The 25,668-nt window shown below is 42.8% G+C and overlaps 2 protein-coding genes across 2 annotated transcripts; both read left to right on the top strand.

Moving 5' to 3' along the window:
* The first annotated feature begins 984 nt into the window (after nt 1-984).
* Nucleotides 985-12,994, top strand: LOC120052930 (zinc finger and BTB domain-containing protein 18-like). Its single transcript, XM_039000167.1, has 6 exons — nt 985-1,391; nt 1,748-1,878; nt 2,057-2,230; nt 5,175-5,327; nt 11,467-11,578; nt 11,899-12,994. The coding sequence occupies exons 1-6, from the start codon at nt 1,115-1,117 to the stop codon at nt 12,861-12,863; spliced, it is 1,812 nt and encodes a 603-aa protein (XP_038856095.1). The 5' UTR covers nt 985-1,114; the 3' UTR covers nt 12,864-12,994.
* Nucleotides 12,995-23,849: 10,855 nt separating this feature from the next.
* Nucleotides 23,850-25,122, top strand: LOC120053014 (zinc finger protein 583-like). The gene has a single exon (XM_039000267.1). The coding sequence runs from the start codon at nt 24,028-24,030 to the stop codon at nt 24,772-24,774; it is 747 nt and encodes a 248-aa protein (XP_038856195.1). The 5' UTR covers nt 23,850-24,027; the 3' UTR covers nt 24,775-25,122.
* The last annotated feature ends 546 nt before the right edge of the window (nt 25,123-25,668 follow it).

The following is a 25,668-nucleotide window of genomic DNA, read 5'->3' on the forward strand; positions in this document are numbered from 1 at the left end:
GCTTTGGGTAAAGTTAAATCGGAGCAGGGCACCTATTAAAAGGAGTCATTTCTGGAGTTGCATAATAAGTTGATATTGATGTGCTAAAGTAAATTCCTGGAGTGGTTGATGTACGCTGGATGAATTGTGTGGTTAACGGCAAGCAGGAGAAGAGTTTGTCTGTCCTTGTGTTTTTTTATGAGGACTCCCTCCTGACCCGAGTGCAGCTGGGATATGTGTATTATCCTGTCAAAGCCTTTATATCCAGGCCTTTGCAGTGTAACAGTTGTAAAATGTTTGGACATGTAGAAAGTGTCTGCAGACGGAAGGAGCCGAGGTGTGGGACGTGTGGGGGAAACCACTTTGATGGAGACTGTATAGCAGAAGAGAAATGCAAAGGAATAAAGTATTGCAACTGTGGTAGAGAACATGAGGCGACATCCTTGGAATGCCCAAATAGGGTGAAAGAGATGGAGGTGGCCAAAATCAGGGAATTCAGTCTGTCTCCTAGGCGGAGACGGTAGGAAGGGTAAACATAGTAGGAAGTCCGATGTTGTCAGGTAGGCCTCTGCAGGCTGCAGAGTTGGCCTCCCACCAGCAGGATCCAGATATGCTGTATGTAAAGAAGGTGGACTTGTGGGCTTTATGGCAATGGTGATCAATGGCACAGCTAACGTGGAGGGAAAGTCCAGGAAGATGGGCATTACTGTGGATGCGGCAGAGTGGTTCCTTGGACTAAAATATTCTCAGTGGAGGAGTTCCATGAGGTGCTGTCAAGAGCAGTGATACCCTCTCAGGCCCCAGAGCCTGGGAGGGAGTTATGGACGTTTGAAGAACTGAAGAAGTGAGCGATAATAACAAAACTGATCTCCCACTCTCACAATATGGAGTTTCCTTTTTTCATCCCCGTACAGCTGGTGGCGGTAATGCACCATAAATATTGGATGCCAACCGCTGTAAAGAAGAAGTATAAGGAAGTGAACAACAGTGACAATGAACAATTTCTACGTTCGCGTTTTTATTGTTGTTATTTAGACGTTTAACACCCTGGATTTACTCACCCTATAAAGTGTATAATTCGTGTTGGAGACTACTTAGTTGATAGATGTTATCTAGGTAACGCTAGCTGCTAACAATGGCTAACTGTATGGTGTTTCACACTCAAATAGCCTCTATAATGGAGGTGCTAGCGAATGCAGCCGTTGCAGAGATCTGTAAACTCGTAGATGACGACTATGCAGTGTTTCGTTTGGAAATAACTCAAAGCCAGAAAGAAAACAGGGCATTGCGGAGAAAACTACTGGAACTGAAGGTGGCACGGGAGCGCGCTGAGAGGACAATGCCAGAGCGCGTCCTCGCCATTCGTCCCAGTAGTGTCAAGATCCTCGACCGATACAGAGGAATGACAAGAGGTACATTTTGCAGAAGGCAGAGGATGCGCGGCCTGTTGCCCCGTTCCCCTCTGTACATGTGTTCAGATGTGTTACTCAGAATTTAGTCTTGGTCAGTTTTTGGATAGTATGCAATAATTCCCCTGGTTACTTAGCTATCTTGGCGCAAAGACACAATATCATATTCTAACCAGATTATTGATTTACTGCATTTCCTATTTACTCAATGAAAACAATGTGATGCAATGGACATAATACATCAATCAATAAATAGTATTTCAAGAAGTTATGATACATGTTACCTTAGTGTACAATATACAGTTGAGCATTGACAGTACCTAACCTAACCACCTCTTTTCACCCAATCACTCTCTCAGGTGAAGGACATCGCACTGGAGGCTACAGAAGCTTTGTAAAGCCTATTGGACACCATACATGGAGAGATGACCAACCAATCACTGTTGATGAGGGGAGTGGAACCTCAACCCAGCACGTTATCATTACAGAGGTTAGTTTAGTAGTGTTGCATAAAAATTACAGTACATCAGATGTGGCCGGTTTATTTCAGAAAGGCTCCCCTCAGCTATTCACTTGCTTACATGTACATCCTCATTTATCTGCCATAGGGAAGTTTGTGAGACTTCCCTGACATTGTTATTCAATAACCTCCTCTCTTTTTGTGTCAGTCTGCAGATGCAGAGGCTGCAGGTCCTGGGGTCAAGCTGGAGAGGTCTGAAGGAGAGGAGGACCCACGACACAGCAGAGACATCCAGACTGGAGCGGCTGGAGTGCCCCCTGTAGCTATGGAGGACCCCACCACCGCCCCAGCGCAGGCCAGGACCCAATGCAGCATCACGGAGGTCAGTGGAACCCAGAACGCCGTTCTCAAGTCAGAGACAGACACCGAGACTTTAACGGGGCTGGGGCGACTGGGCTGTCCTCCTGCTCCCCGCTCAGAGTATTTACTTTACGGTAACCTGAGGACAGTTTTATCCAATCGGGACTCAGGTGATGCATTACAGGCTGACAATGATCCGACCTGTTCATACGCTACAGAGACACAGATGATATCTGGTGACATGCCTGTGGGCTTAGATACACAGACTAATCCAATGAGTGGGGACTGGAACCAGTACAGCAGTAGTGTATACTCTGAAGGGTTCCTAGATAAGAAAGGGGAAGGTCTGGTCGTAGATGAGGTGATTGTGAAAGTTGAGCGAGACTCTCCTCAGACATGGATTGCAGATGAGACTCACTTAAGAGAAGGACACTCGCAGGGAAACACCAGTGAATTTTTAGATTACAGGGAAAGCTTGGAGACAAATCTAAATGTTGCGACCCACTCCCCTTCACATGCGTTCAGAGATCGCGACCCAGTATCCACGCCGATGGGGCCTTCTGATTCACACGGCCGCGTCTTTTTTGATCAGGTATTGAACTCAAACGACAGGACTAGAGCCCAGGCTCAGAGAGGGGATGCTACATCAGGCAATAGTAAAGAGAAACGGTTCCTTTGCATGTTCTGTAACAAAGCCTTCAGCTGCCCACATAATGTGGAGATCCACCAGAGGGTCCACACAGGGGTAAAACCCTTCAGCTGTACACGGTGTCATATGCGCTTCGCCCAGGCTGGCAACCTGAAGAGGCACCAGAGAGTCCACACAGGGGTGAAACCCTTCAGCTGTACACAGTGTCACATGCGCTTCGCTGAGGCTGGTGACCTGAAGAGGCACCAGAGGGTCCACACAGGGGAGAAACCCTACAGCTGCCCCCAGTGTGAGAAGAGGTTCTCCCGCCAGCACCAGCTGAAGATGCACCTGAAGGTCCACACGGGAGAAACGCTGTTTGCCTGTACGCACTGCGGGAAGAGGTTCTCGGAGAGGAGCTACCTCAGAATACACCAGCAGAAAAATCATTCCAGTCTATAACATAGAAATAAACCATTTCACACGGTAGCTTCTTGCATTTAGATCAGACCCTGCATTAAAGACAAATGTTTACATTGTCATTGTTGTCAGCAGAAAAGATCCACAGATACATTTGGAATAACGAGTATCAGATTTCAGTGTAGAATATTGCTGGGTAGATTATTGCATCAGGACATTGTGTGTTATAAGCCTAAAATGTGTTACATATTATGTTTGTACACTGTAGGGTATATGTTTACAAATGCCTGGATTACTTGCGTTCACCGACTGAATTTTTTCGCAAGACACTTTTAATGAAAAAATAAATGCAGTTCAAGAAGTTAATGTCGATTTTTAGTTGGGTCATGCGTATGTGTGGTTTTCATATGGTTTATGTCAAACTTGTTTATGTTTAATAAACACAAAATGGGACTTTTCATTCTAAGACTTTCATTGAGATTCTCTTTAATATACATCACATATGATCTCAACAGTGCTTCATAACCAATATACACTTACTAAATATACCTACTAGGCCCATCATTTAACGCGTGACATGTTTATCGCTGTACATTTTTCGGATGCCGTTAATTGCGTTTCCATATCTTGACCGCATGGAACCTTTTAAGCGCATGTGTTTCCGCACCGGCGCTTTTAAGCGCAGAACACAACAGGGAACACCGCTACAGTTAATGCTTGCACCTTTGCATAGCTGAAGATCGTGTGCCTCTAGCCAAAATCATATGAAAGTTATACCCAATATTACTGGAGCTATGTTTGTTTTGTTTTTTCTGCCGCAGATTGGTGCGCATGTCACAGGCTGTTTTAAACTTCTCGCAAGCTGCTGTTTTTTGGTTTGATAACAAACACCATTGTTTAGCAAGCTAGTCATGTTACCCAGCGACCTGATAACTTGACCACTGACTAGGCTATGCACACATTTGGATGGCACAGGAAGAACTGAAAAGGAATTGGCTCCTCAGAGATGCTTCAAAGGTAGGCTGCATACGCACGAGTGTGTGTGAGAGAGAGGATGTGTGTTTCAAGTTTCACGGTTTTATTGTCATGTGCACTAGTACAGTGTGCGTAGGACTATGTGTGTAAAGTTATCTGAACAGTAGAGATGGTTACAATGTTTTCATCAGTTTAAAAGCTCTTTGTATCCATAGAGACAGTTATTTTTTCCTAGAATGCCTGAAGCTTTAACAGTACTTAAAACTGTGTGTGTAAGAGAGGGAGTGTGTGTGTCTGTACTGTGTACAAGTCTTACACTTCAATAACATTGATACGAGAGAGTAGGCCTACTCAAACATTGGGAGCATTAATAGCTGTAGCTATGTTAGTGACGTGTTTTGTTCATGGTGGAAATGCTATTAAAAGATTTTGACGTAGATCATTTTGTGTTTCCGTTCCTTACAATCAAAGCATAGTACGCCTGTACCTCAATGCACTACTTTTAAATTGAAAAATCTTTCTTTGTGGCCAAATTTGAGCAGATTAATCGCGAGTAACTAATGCCATTAACTTGATTATTGTCATCGTTTGACAGCCCTAATATCTACACATACCCACACACTAACAAACACTTACACATACCCACACACTAACAAACACCTGCACATACCCACACACTAACAAACACCTACTGTACACGTCAAAATAGTTTAGTCAGGTTTGTCTGATGACTTTTGACTTAGCATAGCTGACTTATATTTATCCACAACATAAAATGTATGTCCACTATGATGGGTTTAACAACAATGAAGTCATTCTGTAGCTACATTATAGAACTCAAACGTATTGGGGATGGGTAAACAATCCATGCTGAAAGTGTGTATATTATCTGTGTGTACAGATTACCTTAAGGAGTGTAATCTGTATCACCTCTCTCTTCCAGGAGGAGGAGGGTCCAGAGGTGCTGCTGGTGAAGGAGGAGGGTCTGGGGAACCCTGAGGAGAACATGGTCATGGAGGACAACCAGACTACACCTCCTCCTGAACCCACAGTGGAACCAGCTGAGCAGCACAGGACCACACACAGTCTCACTGAGGTGAGCCAACTGTGAACTGGGCCGTTCCATGAAATGAGTGCCTTTTAAAACTTCTTTGGGATAGGGGGCAGCATTTTCACTTTTGAATGAATAGCATGCCCAGAGTAAACTGCCTCCTACTCAGTCCCAGATGCTAATATATGCATATTATTATTAGTATTGGATATAAAACACTCTGAAGTTTCTAAAACTGTTTGAATGATGTCTGTGAGTATAACAGAACTCATATGGCAGGTAAAAACCTGAGAAAAAATCCAAACAGGAAGTGGAAAATCTGAGGTTTGTAGTTTTTGAACTCAGCCCCTATCGAATACACAGTGGGATATGGGTTATTTTGCACTTCCTACGGCTTCCACTAGATGTCAACCGTCTTTAGAACGTTGTTTCAGGCTTCTACTGTGAAGTGGGAGCGAATTAGAGCTGTTTGACTAAGGGGTCTGGCAGCTGCCTCGTTCTCAGTCACGCGCATTTCACATGAGAGGTAGCTCTCGTTCCATTGCTTTTCTACAGACAATGGAATTCTCCGGTTGGATCATTATTGAACATTTATGATAAAAACATCCTAAAGATTGATTCTATACTTAGTTTGACAAGTTTCTTCGACCTGTAATATAACTTTTTGAACTTTTCGTCCGACTGGACCTGAATGCGCGTTTGGATTTGTTTACCAAACTCCCTAACAAAAGAAGCTATTTGGACATAAATGATGGACATTATCGAACAAAACAAACATTTATTGTGGAACTGCGATTCCTGGGAGTGCATTCTGATGAAGATCATCAAAGGTAAGTGAATATTTATGCTATTTTTGACTAATGTTGACTGCGCAACATGGCGGATATTTCCTTTGGCTCGTTTGGGCTCTGAGCGCCGTACTCAGATTATGCTTTTTCCGTAAAGTTTTTTTAAAATCTGACACAACGGTTGCATTAAGGAGAAGTGTATCTAAAGTTCCATGCATAACACTTGAATTTTCATCAACATTTATAATGAGTATTTCTGTGAATTCATGTGGCTCTCTGCACAATCACCGCATGTTTTAGAACTACTGAACGTAACGCGCCAATGTAAAATTAGATTTTTTGATATAAATATGCACTTTATCGAACAAAACATACATGTATTGTGTAACATGAAGTCCTATGAGTGTCATCTGATGAAGAACATCAAAGGTTAGTGATTCATTTTATCTCTTTTTGTGACTCCTCTCTTTGGCGGGAAAAATGGCTGTGTTTTTCTGGGGCTTGGTGGTGACCTAACATAATCGTTTGTGGAGCTTTTGCTGTAAAGCATTTTTGAAATCAGACACTGTGGCTGGATTAACGAGAATTTTATCTTTAAAATGGTGCCTAATACTTGTATGTTTGAGAAATTTGATTTATGAGATTTCTGTTGATTTGTATTTGGCGCCCTGCAATTTCATTGGCTGTTGGCGAGGGGCGGAACCCCAGTCCTAGACAGGTTCACTTTTTAGGGATAGGGGGCAGCATTTTCACTTTGGATGAATAGCGTGCCCAAATTGAACTGCCTCCTACTCTGTCCCAGATGCTAATATATGCATATTGTTATCACTATTGGATATAAAACACTCTGAAGTTTCTAAAACTGTTTGAATTATGTCTGTGAGTATAACAGAACTCATATGGCAGGCAAACGTCCAAACAGGAAGTGGAAATTCTGAGGTTGGTCGATATTCAACTCATCGCCTGTTCAAATCCCAGTAAGATATGGATCTGTTTGCACTTCCTACGCATTCCACTAGATGTCAACAGTCTGTAGAACGTTGAATGAAGCTTATACTGTGTTGTGGGGCCGGATGAGAGGGGAGTGAGTCAGTGGTCTGGCAGATTGCCAGATCCTGGTCACGCGCATTCCAGGTGATATTGCCTTGCGTTCCATTACTTCTACAGACACGAAGGAATGCTCCGGTTGGAACGTTATTGGATATATATGATAACAACATCCTGAAGATTGATTCTCTACTTAGTTTGACCAGTTTATTCGACCTGTAATATAACATTTTGAAGTTTTCGTCCAACGTTATGCGGGACTTGCACGAGCGTTTGGATATGTGTACTAAACGCGCTAGCAAAAGTAGCTACTTGGAAACAACAATTTTTTGTGGAACTAGGATTCCTGGGAGTGCATTCTGATGAAGATTATCAAAGGTAAGGGAATATTTATGATGTATTTTCGTATTTCTGTTGACTCCAACATGGCGGAGAAATGTTTTTTATATCTGAGCGCCGTCTCAGATTATTGCATGGTGTGCTTTTGCCGTAAAGTTTTTTTAAAATCTGACACAGCGGTTGCATTAAGAACAAGTATATCTTTAATTCTATGTAAAACATGTATCTTTCATCAAAGTGTATGATGACTATTTCTGTTATTAGATGTGGCTCTCTGCAATTTCTCCGGATATTTTGGAGGCATTTCTGAACAATGGCGCCAATGTAAAGATTTTTGGATATAAATATGCACATTATCGAACAAAACATACATGTATTGTGTAACATGATGTCCTATGAGTGTCATCTGATGAAGATCATCAAAGGTTAGTGATTCTTTTTATCTCTATTTCTGTTTTTTATGACTCCTATCTTTGGCTGGGAAAATGGCTGTGTGTTTTTTGGACTTGGCGGTGATCTAACGTAATCATATGTTGTGTTTTCACTGTAAAGCATTTTTTAAATCGGACACGATGGGTAGATTAACAAGATGGTTATCTTTCATTTGCTGTATTGGACTTGTTAATGTGTGAAAGAAAATATTTTTGAATTTCCCGCGCTGCCTTTTCAGCGGAATGTTGTGGGGGGGGGGGTTCCGCTAGCGGAACGTGTGTCCTAGAAAGGTTAAAACATATTTTTAAGTTGAAATTGTGCACCAATATTTCATTTTAAAAGCCTCCCGAGTGGCACAGCGGTCTAAGGCACTGCATCGCAGTGTTGAGGCATAATGACAGCCTGGGGTTTGATCCCAGGTTGTGTCACATCCGGCCGTGACCAGGAGTCCCATAGGGCAGCGCACAATTGGCCCAGTGTCGTCTGGGTTTGGCCGGGTGGCTTTACTTGGCTCATCGCGCTCTAGCGACTCCTTGTGGCGGGCCAACTGACTTCAGTTGTCAGTTTCCTCCGACACATCGGTGCGGCTGGCTTCCGGGTTACGCGAGCAGGTGTTAAGAAGCAGTGCGGCTTGGCGGGTCATGTTTCGGAGGAAGCATGACTCGACCTTCGCCTCTCCCGAGCCTGTTGGGGAGTTGCAGTGATGAGCCAAGATCGTAACTACCAATTAGTTATAACAAAATTGGGGAGGAAAAGGGGGTAAAATTACAACAACAAAAATATATACTGTTCCCGATTTTTCTGGAACCCGACTTGCCTATTGATACAGAGATTTCTGTGCATGTGCTGGATTTTTTTAACGTAGCTGCTGCTCACTCAGCTGCCTACGTAGCTAAAATTGATACAATATTTTTTCCCTCGTCAATCGGCACATAATACCCCATAATAACAAAGCGAAAATAGGTTTTTATAAATGTTAGCTAAATTAAATTAAATGTACATAAGTATTCAGCCCCTTTGCTATGAGACTTGAAGTTGAGCTCAGGTGCATCGTGTTACCATTGATCATCCTTGAGATGTTTCTACAACTTGAATGGCGTCCACCTGTGGTAAATTCAATTGATTGTACATGATTTGGAAAGGCACATACCTGTCTACAGTGCATTCGTAAAGTATTCAGAACCCTTTACTTTTTCCACGTTTTGTTACGTTACAGCCTTGTTCTAAAATTGATGAAATAGTATTTTTTCCGTCATCAATCTACACACAACACCCCATAATGACAATGCAAATTAGTATTTTCGAAATTTTTGCAAATGTATTAAAGATTCAGAGCTGAAATGTCACATTTACATAAGTATTCAGACCCTTTACTCAGTACTTTGTTGAAGCACCTTTGGGTATGACGCTACAAGCTTGGCACACCTGTATTTGGGGAGTTTCTCCCATTCTTCTCTGCAGATCCTCTCAAGCTTTGTCAGGTTGGATCGGGACTGTCGCTGCATATCTGTTTTCAGGTCTCCCCAGAGATGTTAAATCGGGTTAAAGTCCGTGATCTGGCTGGGCCATTTAAGGACATTCAGAGACTTGTCCCGAAACCACTCCTGTGTTGTCTTGGCTGTGTCCTTAGGGTTGTTTTACTGTTGGAAGGTGAACCTTCGCCCCAGTCTGAGGTCCTGAGCGCTCTGGAGCAGGTTTTCATCAAGGATCTCTCTGTACTTTGCGCCATTCATCTTTCCCTCGATCCTGACTAGTCTCCAAGTCCCAGGCTCTGAAAAACATCCCCACAGCATGATGCTGCCACCACCATGCTTCACTGTAGGGATGATGCCAGGTTTCCTCCAGATGTGACGCTTGGCATTCAGGCCAAAGAGTTCAATCTTGGTTTCATCAGATCAGAAAATATTTTTTCTCATGGTCTGAGAGTCCTTCACTGTAGGTGCCTTTTGTCAAACTCCAAGCAGGCTGTCATGTGCCTTTTTACTGAGGAGTGGATTCCGTCTGGACACTCTACAATAAAGGCCTGAGTGGTGGAGTGCTGCAGATATGGTTGTCCTTCTGGAAGATTTGGGTATTATGTGTAGATTGTGTGTAAAATTATTTAATCAATTTTAGAATAAGTAACAAAATGTGGAAAAAGTCAAGGGGTTTGAATACTTTCCGAATGCATTGCATATGCAAAGGTCAGTACTCCTACTCTGAGACTCTTTGTGCATACGGCCCGGTCTTGATTCATGTCATCTTAAAAGGTAAGTTCTGCCACTTTTCAATCTTATAATCATAATTTCCAGCACCAAACCAGTGTCTACATATGTGAAAACAGACTGTGGTTAAAAAGATAAGGTCCTAAAAAAATGCTTCTCTGTGACGGATTAAAAGTAAAAAACATTCATTTTCAAAACCTGCACCGAGTTTCTAGCCCAAGGGAGGGTATTTTCTTGCTCCCTACATCACCGCGAATCTCAGTGTTTGAATATCACTTTTTTTATGTCATCGGGTAGAATATTTTTACCTTATTTTTTTCTACTTAACATTAGAAATGTGTCGGGTTTCCATGGTCGAGCAGCTGCACACAAGCTTAAGATCACCATGCGCAATGCCAAGCGTCGGCTGGAGTGGTGTAAAGCTCGCCGCCATTAGACTCTGGAGCAGTGGAAACGCGTTCTCTTAAGTGATGAATCACGTTTCACCATCTGGCAGTCCGACGGACGAATCTAGGTTTGGCGGACGCCAGGAGAACTCTACCTGTCCCATTGCATAGTACCAACTGTTAAGTTTTATGGATGAGGAATAATGGTCTGGGGCTGTTTTTCATGGTTCGTGCAAGGCCCCTTAGTTCCAGTGAAGGGAAATCTTAATGCTATAGCATACAATGACATTCTAGATGATTCTGTGCTTCCACCTTTGTGAAAACAGTTTGGGGAAGGCCCTTTCCTGTTTCAGCATGACAATGCCCCCATGCACAAAGCGAGGTCCATACAGAAATGTTTTGTAGAGATCGGTGTTGAAGACCTTGACAGGCCTGCACAGAGGCCTGACCTCAACCTCATCTAACACCTTTGGGATGAATTGGAACGCCGACTGCGAGCCAGGCCTAATCGCCCAACATCAGTGCCCGACCTCACTAATGCTCTTGTGGCTGAATGGAAGCAAGTCCCTGCAGCAATGTTCCAACATCTAGTGGAAAGCCTTCTCAGAAGAGCGGAGGCTGTTATGGTAGCAAAGGGGGGACCAACTCCATATTAATGTCCATGATTTTGGAAAGGGATGTTCTACGAGCAGGTATCCACATACACTAAAAGTGTGTTGACACTGGTATTTTGCTGGAGATAATGAAAGTGAGGTTGAAAAGTGGTGGAGTTGCCCTTTAAGTGTGAGACCATGCCTTTGAATTATCAAACCATTAAGGAGTGTCAAGTAATTAAATCAACCAATATGTTTGCATAGTATCAAATCAACTAACATGTTTGCATAGTACTCATAGCAATCCCTCATTTCCCAAACAGAAGATGCTCCATAGCAGGGTGCTCATATCAGATTTCTTGATCCAACATCCTCTCACTCTGTATCGCTTACAGTCAGTAGACATGGAGGATGGGAAGCCTGATCTGCTGCTGGTCAAAGAGGAGACAGTAGAAGACGGACCAGAGAGCATTGATCTGCTGAGTGGACTAAAGATGGGGGAACAAGGTAAGGGAGAAATACATATTTACATTTTCGTAATTTAGTAGACACTCTTATCCAGAGCAACTTTACAGGGAGCAATTAGGGTAAGTAAGCAGGTACCTTGCTCAAGGGCACATTGACAGAATTTTCAACTAGTCGGCCCAATGCTCTTAACCACTAGGCTACCTGCCTACATACAGTAATAGATCTTCATTGGGAATAGTGATGCGCCTGGCTATTTTCTTTCCTATATTTTCTTAATTCATAAAATAATGTATGAACTTACTTAATGTATGAAAACTCTGCCATGTTTGTAAAGTCTATTTTGTAACCTCTTCCTGCAGGTGGTTGGCTGGAGGGTAACAGAGGAGACTGGCCGACCATTTTGGATTCCCAGACCCAGACCGGTGCAGCCAAGGGCCCAGGGGACAACATCACTAAGCAGGCCAGGACCAGAGGTGACATAGTGGAGGTCAGTGGATGGGACAGCGTCCTCAACTCTGGACTGGGGAACAACACTGTTAACCACTACCAGAAACAGACAGTCGAACACAAAACAACATCCAAATTTAGTCTCCATGACAACAGACTGGCTGAGACCAGGGCGAGGCATAGATTTGGTCCATGGGGACTGGGAGGTATCCATATGAGGCGGGAGAGAACAGACACAAACTCTGCTAGCGATACTCCATCCTGCTCCTATAATTGTGATTCAGAGACACCTTTGGCGCCTCAGGTTAACCCCCTAACAGGTGCTGCCTTCAGCCTGCCTTCTTTAGGATCTATCAACTGGAACATGGACCCTGCGACAACACAGACACTCCCTGGCCTTCGTCCTTCTCACGCTCTCCTAATGTTAAACCAGACCTCAGACAATGCCAGTGCTTCAACTTTAAATGGCTACACAAGCCCATTGACAAATGACAGTAGTAGTGATGCTATCAGTAGATCCGGTGGCAAAGAGAAGCGCTTCCTGTGTTCATTCTGTGGGAAAGCCTTCCGTTTCTGCAAACAGGTGGAGATCCACCAAAGGATGCACACGGGGGAGAAACCATTCGGCTGCCACCTGTGCCAGGCCAGTTTTTCACAATCGTCCAGCCTGAAGAGGCACCAGAGAGTCCACACAGGGGAGAAACCCTACAGCTGCCCCCAGTGCGAGAAGAGGTTCCCCCGCCAGCACCAGCTGAAGATGCACCTGAAGGTCCACACGGGAGAAAGGCCATTCGACTGTACTCACTGTGGGAAGAGGTTCTCGGAGAGGAGATACCTCAAGATGCACCAGCAGAAAAACCATTCCACTATAACATAGGAAGTAACCATTCCACTCGATAGCTTCTGATGCTAAGATCAACCCCTGCATTAAAGGTAGACGCAGCAAGATGACATGGATGCATAAAATAAGCAGCAGTTGTGGGTCAATCGTTGAAGTGCAAGGCCCAGACATTGTGTGATATACAGTTGAAGTCGGAAGCTTACATACACCTTAGCCAAATACATTTAAACTCAGTTTTTCACAATTCCTGACATTTAATCCTAGTAAAATTCCCTGTGTTAGGTCAGTTAGGATCATCGATTTATTATAAGAATGTGAAATGTCAGAATAATAGTAGAGAGAATTATTTATTTCAGCTTTTATTTATTTCATAAATTCTGATGGCCACTCCCATACCTTGACTTTGTTGTCCTTAAGACATTTTGCCACAACTTTGGAAGTATGCTTGGGGTCATTGTCCATTTGCGATCAAGCTTTAACTTCCTGACTGATGTCTTGAGATGTTGCTTCAATATATCCACATATTTCCATCCTCATGATGCCATCTATTTTGTGAAGTGCACCAGTCCCTCCTGCAGCAAAGCACCCCCACAAGATGATGCTGCCACCCCCGTACTTCACGGTTTGGATGGTGTTCTTCAGCTTGCAAGCCTCCCCCTTTTTCCTCCAAACATAACGATGGTCATTATGGCCAAACAGTTATATTTTTGTTTCATCAGACCAGAGGACATTTCTCCAAAAAGTACGATCTTTGTCCCCATGTGCAGTTGCAAACCGTAGTCTGGCTTTTTTATGGCGGTTTTGGAGCAGTGGTTTCTTCCTTGCTGAGCGGCCTTTCAGGTTATGTCGATATAGGACTCGTTTTACTGTGGATATAGATACTTTTGTACCTGTTTCCTCCAGCATCTTCACAAGGTCCTTTGCTGTTGTTCTGGGATTGATTTGCACTTTTCACACCAAAGTATGCTCATCTCTAGGAGACAGAACGCGTCTCCTTCCTGAGCGGCTGCGTGGTCCCATGGTGTTTATACTTGCATACTATTGTTTGTACAGATGAACGTGGTACCTTCAGGCGTTTGGAAATTTCTCCCAAGGATGAACCAGACTTGTGGAGGTCTTTTTTTCTGTGGTCTTGGCTGATTTCTTTTGATTTTCCCATGATGTCAAGACAAGAGGCACTGAGTTTGAAGGTAGGCCTTGAAATACATCCACAGTTACACCTCCAATTGACTCGGATTATGTCAATTAGCCTATCATAAGCTTCTAAAGCCATGACATCTTTTTCTGGAATTTTCCAAGCTGTTTAAAGGCACAGTCAACTTGGTGTATGTAAACTTCTGACCCACTGGAATTGTGATACAGTGAATTAATCTGTCTGTAAACAATTGTTGGAAGAATTACATGTGTCATGCACGAAGTAGATGTCCTAACCGACTTGCCAAAACTTTAGTTTGCTAACAAGAAATTTGTGGAGTGGTTGAAAAATGTGTTTTAATGACGCCAACCTAAGTGTAGGTAAACTTCCGACTTCAACTGTATAAGACATATAATACAATATTGTGTTACAGCCTGAATTTAAAATGTATTACATTTATATTTTTGTCACTGGGCTATACAATACCCCATAATTTCAAAGTGGAATTGTGTTTTTCAAAAGTTTTACAAATGAATTACAAATGAATAGCTGAAATGTATTGAGTCAATAAGTATTCAACCCATTTCTTATGGCAAGCCTAAATAAGTTCAGGACTACAAATGTGCTTAAGTCACATAATAAGTTGCATGGACTTTGGTGCAATAATACTGTTTAACTTGATTTGTGAATGACTACCTCATCGCTTTACCCCACACATAAAATTATCCCTCAGTCAAGCAGTGAATTTCAGACACAGATTAAACCACAAAGACCAGGGAGGTTTTTCAATGCCTCGCAAAGAAGGGCACCTATTGGTAGATGGGTAAAAATATAAATATCAGACATTGAAAATCCCTTTCGTTACACTTTGGATGGTGTATCAATACACCCTGTCACAACAAAGATACAAGCGGCCTTCCTAACTCAGTTGCTGGAGAGGAAGGAAACTGCTCAGGGATTTCACCATGAGGCCAATAGTGACTTTAAAACGGTTACAGAGGATAATGGCTGTGATAGGAGAACACTGACACAACAACATTGTAGTTACTCCACAATACTAACCTAATTAACAGAGTGAAAAGAAGGAAGCCTGTACAGAATAAACATATTCCAAACACACATCCTGTTTGCAACAAGGCACTAAAGTAATACTGCAAGAAATGTGGAAAAGCAATTCACTTTTTGTCCTGAATAAATACAATGTGTTATGTTTGGGGCAAATCCAATCCAATATATTACAGAGTACCACTCTCCATATTTTCAAGCATAGTGGTGGCTGCATCATGGTATGCTTTTAATTGTTAAGGACTGGGGAGTTTTTCAGGATAAAAAAAAATGGAATGGAGCTAAGCACAGGCAAAATCCTAGAGGAAAACCTGGTTCCGTCTGCTTTCCACCAGACACTGGGAGATTAATTCACCTTTCAGCAGGACAATAACCTAAATCACAAAGGCAGATCTACACTGTATTTGCTTACCAAGACGACAGTGAATGTTTCTGAGTGGCCGAGTTACAGTTTTGACTTAAATCTACTTGAAAATCTGAGGCAAGACCTGAAAATTGTTGTCTAGCAATGATCAACAACCAATTTGACAGGGCTTGTAGATTTTCTTTTAAGAATAATGGGCAAATGTTGCACAATCCAGGTGTGGAAAGCTCTTAGAGACTTACCAAGAAAGACTCTCAGCTGTAATCACTGCCAAAAGTGCTTCTACGAAGTATTGGCTCAGGGGTGTATTTTGAATTTGAGCTGTAACTCAAAATGTGGAATGAGTCAAAGGGTATGAATACTTTCTGAAAGCCCTGTATATAAGCCTAAAAAGTCTATTACATATTGTGTTTGTATTACTAGTATTATTAGTAGTACTAGTATTTGTAGGCTATATGATGTAAACAAATGTTTATTTCATTACTTCCATTTAACTACTTAATGTTTTTTTCCCCCCAAGACACTTTTAATGAGTATACTAATACAGTTTATCATGTTCATGCAGATTTTTTGTTGTGGTGTTTTCATCTGGTGAATATAAAACTTGCTTGTTTAATAAACAAAAAATTTGACTTTCATTCTAAGATTTACATTGACTCTCTTGTATACATCACATCGGATCTCACCCTATTCTGCATATAACCGACAGCACTTTCTAACCAATATACACTTACTAAATATACCTACACATACCCACACACTAACAAACACCTACTGTACACGTCAAAATAGTTTAGTTAGGTTTGTCTGATGACTTTTGACTTAGCATAGCGGACTTGTTTTTTTACGCATATCATATTTATGTCCACCATGATGGATTTAACAACAATGAAGTCATTCTGTAACTACATGATAGGACTCAAACGTAGTGGGGATGGCTAAACACTCCATGTCAGGGTTTTTTTCTGGATCAAAATGGGGCATATGTGGTAGATGTGACAGGGGGCATGGTCAATGGTGCGGTCGCTGACTGTCTAGCTTTTATTTAGGTGATTGTTAGTTCTTAATGATGATCTTATTAAAATATATAGGTCCATTTATCTTTATCTAGTTTTAGTCATGTAAGTTCACACTGAAAATGTTTTTTCATCCATTTTTATTTTTTTTATATATATTTTTTTTACTGTTTGGACATAGGCTGCGCGGGGGAAAAAACCCTGCATGTTGAAATTGTGTTTTATCTGTGTGTGCGTGTGTACATACCTAAAGGAGTATACTGTATGTGTGTGTAATCTGTATTACGTCTCTATTGCAGGAGGAGGAGAAGAAGGGGTATGAGGAGGGTCTGGGGAACCCTGAACGGACCATGGTCACGGAGGAAAACCAGAATACACTTTCTGAACCCACAGAAGAACCAACGGAGCAGCACAGGACCACACACAGTCTCACAGAGGTGAGCCCACTAAACTACTGTCTGAATGGTACTAGGTTAGTGCCCGTATCCAGAAAGCCTCTGAGTAGGAGTGCTGATCTAGGATCAGTTTAGCTTTTTAGATCATAATGAATAAGACTATGTAGACATGCGGGGACCTGATCTTTGATCAGGGCTTCTACTCTGAGACTCTTTGTGGATACGGGCCCAGGTCTTGATACATTTTGTCTTAAGTGTGGGACCATGCCTTTGAATTATCAAACCATTAAAGAGTGTCAAGTAATCAAAGGGTCGTTACGTTTGATTTCAATCCCTTTTTAACTGCACCCATTTTGATTTGAATGACACTTTCCATACTTGCCCATGGTAGAAGGGTCAGAAAGTTACTTTTTTTTACTGGAATCTCAAAACGTTCAGGAGATAGGTGCTCAAAGTTTTGCATACCCCACCATACCATGAGACAGCCATGTCTTCATTTAATCTGTTAAACTCAGAGATTGTTTTGGTCCTCAGATCCTTAAGTGGTACCTACTTTGTCAATTTCAGTCAGAAAATAGAAAGTGACATATCATTCGAAAGCTACAGCACTTGTCTTTTTGGAAATCGAGCTCAAATTAATCTTACTGCTGGCAATGTCATAAGAATGCCCCCCCCCCCCCCCCCCCCATGTCACCAAAAGGCCAAGTTACCAAAAGTGCAAAAATGTTGTATGCATGGAAAGGGTGGTCATCGTAATGCAATGCATTTATTTTTCTTTCCACACTTAATGACATTACCTTGAATGTAGCCTTGTTGCGAACCGGGCTTCCCTAAAACGAGAAGCCTGGGGAAGTTCCATGGCAGAAATCAGCCTAAAGAGGAGTGAGAACCCGGTGTAAATCAGTGACGCCTCGCAACACATCAAACCAATCAAATGCCTTGCTTGGGCGGAGCTCCAAAGGTGCTCACCAGGTTAGTGCCGTAGGAGCAACTAAAAGGACTAAAAACAAGCACCAGTGACAAAACATTTTAGAATGTTTGCAGCATGCTGGTTTTTACTGCATTTTTCTGTTACTCAAGATGAGCTAAAGCTGCTGCAGGAGGGGAGAAATGGTCTAGAATTTTGACATTTCTGGAGTGATATTTGTCTGTGCAGGCTAGCATGAGGCACACGAAGTAGCTAGTCACAGGGTTTGTTTTGAGAAAAGTCCAGAGAATTGAATGTTAATTTCTCTACGTTGTTTTAGAGATTTTGGCATTACGTCCAACCGGCCTTACAACCGCAGACTATGTGTAACCTCGCCAGCCCAGGACCTCCACATCCAGCTTCTTCACCTGCTGGATCGTCAGAGGGGGGAGGGCGGGGTGCTAAGGAGTACTTCTGTCTGTAATAAAGCCCTTTTGTGGGGAAAAACTCATCCTGATTGGCTGGGCCTGGCTCCACAATGGGTGACCATTGCTTCCAAGTGGGTGGGCCTATGCCCACCCATGGCTGCGCCCCTGCCCAGTCATGTGAAATCCATAGATTAAGGCCTAATTTATTTATTTCAATTCACTGATTTCCTTATATGAACTTTAACTCAGCAAAATCTTAGAAATTGTTGCGGTCATATTTTTGTTCAGTATAGCTAGCTCCCATTAGCTACTAGCTAGTTCAATTTCGCTCACGATTCTTCTTCTACTTTGAGGTTTATGAGCAGACTACAATCATAAAGTGTATTGCCGCCACCTAATGTAGTAAAATATGACACAAAAAACGAAATATGTTTTAGATGAACAAATTCATACTAACTACCAAAAACAATCAACACTAACCAAAATTCACGCTACTACTTCTGTTAAAATCACAATCTGATCCCTACACAGGGTCAGGAGCCCTGGAGGGCGGTACATCTTTCGCCGCCAGTACCCCTTGCAGGTCATCCGCTGTGAATTCTTTCAGGCCCAAAGACTTTTCTGCCGCAGCCACAATGATGTCCAATTTTTTAATGTCTGGGGTGTATCCACTACCATATCATCAACACTAGCGTCACTTGCTGTCTCAATTCTTTTGCTTGGTTCTGCGTAGGAGATCCTATGACCCGCCCTTACTTTTGCCACCTTGACCTCCCTCACCCTTACAGGGCACTCCAAGAACTCTGGATAATGATCCCCACCACAATTGCAACAATGACCTTCTTCACTCCGATCTTCAATATACTCCTTCCGTCTGCAAACATTTTTGACATGGCCAAATCCTTTACAGTTATTGCATTGTAGTGGCTTATGGACAAATACTCTATCTGCATACTTTTCGTGACCTAACTTTACATGCATAGGAATGTGCTCTTTATCAAAAAACAAAGGAACCGACTGAGTTTCTTCCTTTTCCCCATTCACCATGTGGTTCAGGGGACGGACACCAACCACATCTTGGATTCGCTTTAATTATTCAGTATCTACCTCCATCGAGACCCCGGCTATGACTCCTTTAACTGGTGCTCTACTCCGCAGTTCAAAGCATAATTCTCTCACGATTATAAAGCCAACAACATTTGTATTAAAACAGCACATTATTGACCTAAAAGGTTAGCTGTGAGCCCAGTATTTAGTTTATGCAGAATCAGTTTTAGGCCTACATAGACAGTACATGGTTGCTCTATCTCCCTCAAACTCAACTCTGGACCTCAAAGCCAGTTCCACTGCTTTTTTTCCCTTGTTCCCCTTTAATCAGGGACTGATTTAGACCTGGGACACCAGGGGCGGCAGTGGTTAGAGCATTGACCTAGTAACCGAAAGGTTGCAAGATTAAATCCCCGAGCCGACAAGATAAACATTTGTCGTTCTGCCCCATGAACAAGGCAGTTAACCCACTGTTTCTAGGCTGTCATTGAATATAATAATTTGTTCTTAACTGACTTGCCTAGTTAAATAAAGTAAAAAAAAAAAAAAAAGATCAGGTAGAACAGAAAATCAGCAGGCTCCGGACCTCGTAGGGTAAGAGTAGAATACCCCTGGTCTATCTACTATGGGAACAACTACAACCTTTTTGCAAGCATCATTGCTAAAATGAATAAAATCAAATGAACCTCATATGTTACTGCAATTCTCATCTCCTGTAGCCTAATGGTCATCTCCTTATTTTCGTACTGTACATTCTATTACAAGGTGTCGTGACGTGACTATCATTAATGGGATGACTGTTTCAAAATCAAATCAATTAACTGTTTAATTATTACGGGATTAAATGAATCATGTAACAATTAACTCATTAGCAATATTGGGGCACCACGGAAAAAGTTTGTTTAATGAGTTACCGTTTCCCGAATTAACTGAAGAATATCAGAATGTTGTTATCATATTAGTCATCCATTAATTATTATTACCTCATATCAGTCTCATTCTGAACGTCGTTGACTTCAAATCTGCACGAACCCTAGTCTACATGATGAAACTTTACATGAAAAACAATTCTCATTTAGAAGGCTAAAATCACATTTCATCTTCTCACAAATAGTTTCATATTTAATCATATAAGGTTTACAACATTTTGATGTAACTCTGACATATCCATTGTGATATCTCTTAAAGTTACAATATTTCCGTTATAACATCTTTAATGATATCACCAAACAATAAATGTTCTCACATGATTGTTCTTTAAGTCCCTCCCGTACATTTCCCACATTCTTTGTGTAGAAATATTGTTTCAATGTTCAATCTTTTGATGTTAAAGTTTTAGGGCAGAGTCTCTCTCTACACACCAAGCAATTTTGACTTCTCCATACTGCAGTGCACGAGAGAGGAAGTTTACGACCGGTCGTTAAAGTCCTAGAACCGGCCCCACTTCCCCCCCTTCCTCTCTGGTGGGAGAGAGAGAGTGGCTTCCGTCTGGCCACTCTACCATAAAGGCCTGCTTGGTGGAGTGCTGCAGAGATTGGTTGTACTTCTGGAAGGTTCTCCCATCTCCACAGAGTAACTCTAGAGCTCTGTCAGAGTGTGACCATTGGGTTCTCGGTCACCTCCCTGACCAAGCTCTTTCTCCCCCAATTGCTCAGTTTGGCCAGGCGGCCAGCTCTAGGAAGTCTTGGTGGTCCCAAACTTCTTCCATTTAAGAATGATATAGGCCACTGTGTTCTTGTGGACCTTCAATGCTGCAGAAATGTTTTGATACCCTTCCCCAGATCTGTGCCTCAACACAATCCTGTCTCTGAGCTCTACGGACAATTCCTTCGACCTCACGGCTTGGTTTTTGCTCTGACATGCACTGTCAACTGTGGGATTTAGTTATTGTCAACTTTTCTATTTAGTTATTTTTACTTTTACTCAAGTATGAGAATTGGGTACTTTTCCCACCACTGGCAGTATCATATTTCAAAGAACAGCTTGCTTTTGAATTTAACCACACCCTTTGAGCTATGACACCAACCAATAACATCCTTTCTCTTCAGTGTAAATGAGGCCCGCCGTTTGGTGTGATGCAGACTCGGTGGAGAGCGCGAGACTGAAGTGACCTCGTCTTTACTTTTTCCCCTCCCCAGTGTTTACCCGATAAAGTCATGTTAGAATATGTAAGTTATCCGTTGAGAGCTTTTGTTTTGAACCCCCTACTGTGTTTTAGTTGTCAAACTTATGGTAATGTGTAGGAAGAATATTCCAAGATGTGAGAAGTGTGCAGGAGGGCATGGGACAAAGGGGTGTGTTTCAGTGGAAAAAGCTGTGTCAATTTTGGGGGTGCCCATATTGCTGGGGATCAGAAGTGTCTGGTGCGAGAGAGACAGTTTGAGGTTGCCGGGGTTCAAGCAGTGCAGAAAGTGTCAAGCTGAGGCAGTGAGGAAAGTAGATGATGATGGGCAAAGGGTGAAAGAGCCTGAGAGGATCCCTGTGAGTAGTAGGCCAGTACAGAGTGACCCAAGCTATTTGTGCTTTAGTAAGGTTGGCTTCTTGGTGTTTATTGCTATGGTCATTAATTGCACCGTACAGATGGAACAGATATTCCAGAAGATTGATTTGGTAGTAGTAGCAGATACGTTTTTGGGTGTCCGAGATTTTAGTGCAGAAGAACTACAGGGGGTTTTGAGAATGGGTTCCATCCTCCCAGGCCAACGGCCTGGTGTAGGACTTTTTAGGGCCAAAGTAGTGGGAAGGGGTGGTAGGTTTGTTGGGGACAGTGGCGTGTATGTGGGGGGGGGGGGGGGGGGGGGTAGGTTTTTGGGGGGATATTGCCGTGTATGTAGGGTAAGATGGTGGTGCAATTAAATTCCCCCAATCTACTTTTCCATTTTCTGTGAACAAAATGTGAAATTCACACTACGACCTGTGAAAGGCAGCAATACGCAACTAAGGGTCTAGTCTGCCGGAAAACCACACAAAGAAGACTGTAAACGGAAGTGAACACAAGAACAATTTCCATGTTTGCGTTTTTGTTGTTATTTAGATGTTTATTAACACCCTGGAATTCAAAATATTAATAATTTAACTGCATAGCATCACATACTTACGACATGTAGTCTTTAATTCGCGTTGGAGACAGGACTTAGTTGATAAGTGTTATCTAGGTAACGCTAGCTAGCTGCTAACGTTAGCTTACAATGGCTAACTGTATGGTTTTTCACACTCAAATAGCCTCCATTATGGAGGTGCTAGCGAATGCAGCCGTGTCAGAGATCTGTAAACTCGTAGACGACGACTATGCAGTGTTTCGTTTGGAAATAACTCAAAGCCAGAAAGAAAACAGGGCATTGCGGAGGAGACTACAGCTACTAGAACTGAAGGTGGCACGGGAGCGCGTCCTCGCCATTCGACCCAGTAGTGTCAAAATCCTCGACAAATACAGAGGAATGGCAAGAGGTACATTTTGCATAAGGCAGGGGTTGTCGCCCCGTTCCTAGCTGCACATGTGTCATAGGTGTTACCCAGAATTGGGTCTTGGTCCGTTTTTGGATAGTATGCAATAATTCCCCAGATTATTTAGCAAAGAAACAATATATTCTAACCTGATTATTAATTTACAGCATTTACTATGATTTACTCAATGAAAACAATGTAATACATGGAACATAATACATAGATAGTAAAAAATGTTTTGTCACACACTAGATAGGTGCAGTGGAATGTGTTGTTTTACAGGGTCTGCCATAGTAGTGCCTTGCTCAAGGGTATATCAACATATAGTTTTTTTTTTTTAACCCTGTTGGTTCGGGTGTTCGAACCAGCGACCATCTGGTTTCTGGCCCGACCCTCTAAACACTAGGCTACCTACCGATGAATTACGTTACGTCCTTGCCATTTCTAGACAGTGTCAATAATGTACAATATACCGTTGAACATTCACAGTAGCTAATCTAACCACCTCTTTCCCCCCAATAACTCTCTCAGGTGAAGGACATCTCACTGGAGGCCACAGGAGCTTTGTGAAGCCCGTGGTACACAATACATGGAGAGATGACCAACCAATCACTGTTGATGAGGGGAGTGAAACCTCAACCCAGCATGTTATCGTGATAGAGGTTAGTGTAATAGTGTTGCATAAAAAATTTGTTATTTGTAACTCAAATGTGGCCTGTTTAGCGCTCCCGAGTGGCGCAGCTGTCTAAGGCACTGCACCTCAGTTCAAGAGGCATCACTACAGTCCTTAGTTCGAGTCCAGGCTGTATCACATCCGGCATGTGATTGGGAGTCCCATAGGGCGGCACATAATTGGCCCAGGTTTGGCCGGGGTAGGCTGTCATTGTAAATAATAATTTATTCTTAACTTAATTATTCACTTGCTTAAATGTATATCCTAATTCATCTGCCATAGAGGCATTGTTATCTTCCCTACGACATTGTTATCCAACTCATGTACCGGTAATAACCTCCTCTCTTTTTATGTCAGTCTGCAGATGCAGAAGCTGCAGGTCCTGGGGTTAAGCTGGAGAGGTCTGAAGGAGAAGAGGACCTACGGCACAGCAGAGACATCCAGACTGGTGCGGCTACAGAGCCCCCTGTAGCCACAGAGGACCCCACCACCACCTCAGTGCGGCCCAGGACCCGACGAAGCATCACGGAGGTCAGTGGAACGCCGAACGCCGTCCTCAAATCAGACACGAAGACTTTATCGGGGCTGGGGCGACTTTGCTGTCCTCCTGCTCCCTGCACAGAGTATTTACTTTACGGTAGCCCAAGGACGGTTCTGTCCCATAAGGACTCTGACGCGTTACAGACTCACAATGATCCGTCCTGTTCATACGCTACAGAGACACAGATGATATCTGGTGACATGCCTGTGGGCTTAGATACACAGACTAATCCAATGAGAGGGGACTGGAACCAGTACAGCAGTAGTGTATACTCTGAAGGGTTCCTAGATAAGAAAGGTGAGGGTCTGGTCGTAGATGAGGTCACTGTGAAAGTGGAGAGCGACCCTCCTCTGACATGGAATGCAGACAAGGCTCACTTAGGAAAAGGACACTCGCAGAGCAACACCAGTGACTTCTTAGACTACAGAGAAAGCTCAGAGACCAATCTAAATGTAGCAACCCACTCCCCTTTACACCGAGTGACCATGTTGATGGCACCTTCCAAATCACAAGGCCATGTCCTTTTCGATCAGGTATCGAACTCAAACGACCAAAAGGCCAAGGCGCGGGAAGGGGGAGCAACAACGGGTGGTAAAGAGAAGCGGTTCCTCTGCATGTTTTGTAACAAAGGCTTCAGCTGCTCCCAGAAGGTGGAGATCCATCAGAGGGTCCACACAGGGGTGAAACCCTTTACCTGTAACCAGTGTCACATGCGCTTTGCCCATGCGGGCAACCTGAAGAGGCACCAGAGGGTCCACACAGGGGTGAAACCCTTCAGCTGTACCCAGTGTCACATGTGCTTCGCCCAGGCTGGTGACCTGAAAAGGCACCAGAGGGTCCACACAGGGGAGAAACCCTACAGCTGTACCCAGTGTCCCATGCGCTTCGCCCAGGCAGGTGACCTGAAAAGGCACCTGAAGGTCCACACGTGAGAAAGGCCATTTGCCTGTACGCACTCCAGGAAGAGGTTCTCTGAAAGGAGCTACCTCAGGAGACACCAGCAGAAAAAACATTCCACTCCATATCTTCTGATGTGTACATCAAACCCTGCATTAAAGACAAAGATTCATTTTCATTGTTGTCAACAGAAAAGATCCACAGATGCATTTGGAATAACGAGAGTAATCAATTTCAGTGTTGAATATTCCTGAGTAGAATATTGCATCCAGCCATTGTGTGATATATAAGCCTAAAAAGTCTGTTTCATATTGTGTTTGTACTGTGTAGGATATATGATGTTCACAAATTATGTTTCATTACTTCCATCCACTAATACATTTTTTCCCAAGACACTTTTAATAAAAAATGAAGTTCATGCAGATTTCTATGTGTGGTATTCATATGGTGTATTTGACACTTGTTTATGTTCAATAAACCCAAAATGGGACTTTTCATTCTAAGGCTTTCATTAAGAAGGCGCTTTATAACCAATATAGACTTAAATATAATAAATATACCTACACATATCCACACACTAACAAACACCTAATGTACATGTCAAAATAGTTTAGTCAAGTTTGTCTGATGATGACATAGCTAACTTATATTTACCCACACCATATTTTATGTCCACCATGATGGGTTTAACGACAATGAAGTCATTCTGTGACTACAGTATAGGACTTAAATGTAGTGGGGATGGGTAAACACTCCATGTTGAAAGTGTGTTATTATCTGTGTGTGTATGTACCTGAGGGGAGGGAGTGTATGTCTGTGTAATCTGTATCGCCTGTCTTTTCCAGGAGGAGGAGGGTCTGGGGAACTCTGAGGAGACCATGGTCATGGAGGACAACCAGACTACACCTCCTCTTGAACCCACAGAGGAC

The sequence above is a fragment of the Salvelinus namaycush genome, chromosome 8, assembly GCF_016432855.1.
Source record: "Salvelinus namaycush isolate Seneca chromosome 8, SaNama_1.0, whole genome shotgun sequence".
NCBI classification, from domain to species: domain Eukaryota; kingdom Metazoa; phylum Chordata; class Actinopteri; order Salmoniformes; family Salmonidae; genus Salvelinus; species Salvelinus namaycush.

Coding starts and splice junctions, on each gene's coding strand:
- LOC120052930 (XM_039000167.1), top strand. CDS start 1,115: ATGGCTAACTGTATGGTGTTTCACACTCAAATAGCCTCTATAATGGAG. Junction 2,231..5,174: donor CCCAATGCAGCATCACGGAG/GTCAGTGGAACC, acceptor TCTCTCTTCCAG/GAGGAGGAGGGTCCAGAGGT. Junction 11,579..11,898: donor ACTAAAGATGGGGGAACAAG/GTAAGGGAGAAA, acceptor CTCTTCCTGCAG/GTGGTTGGCTGGAGGGTAAC.
- LOC120053014 (XM_039000267.1), top strand. CDS start 24,028: ATGATATCTGGTGACATGCCTGTGGGCTTAGATACACAGACTAATCCA.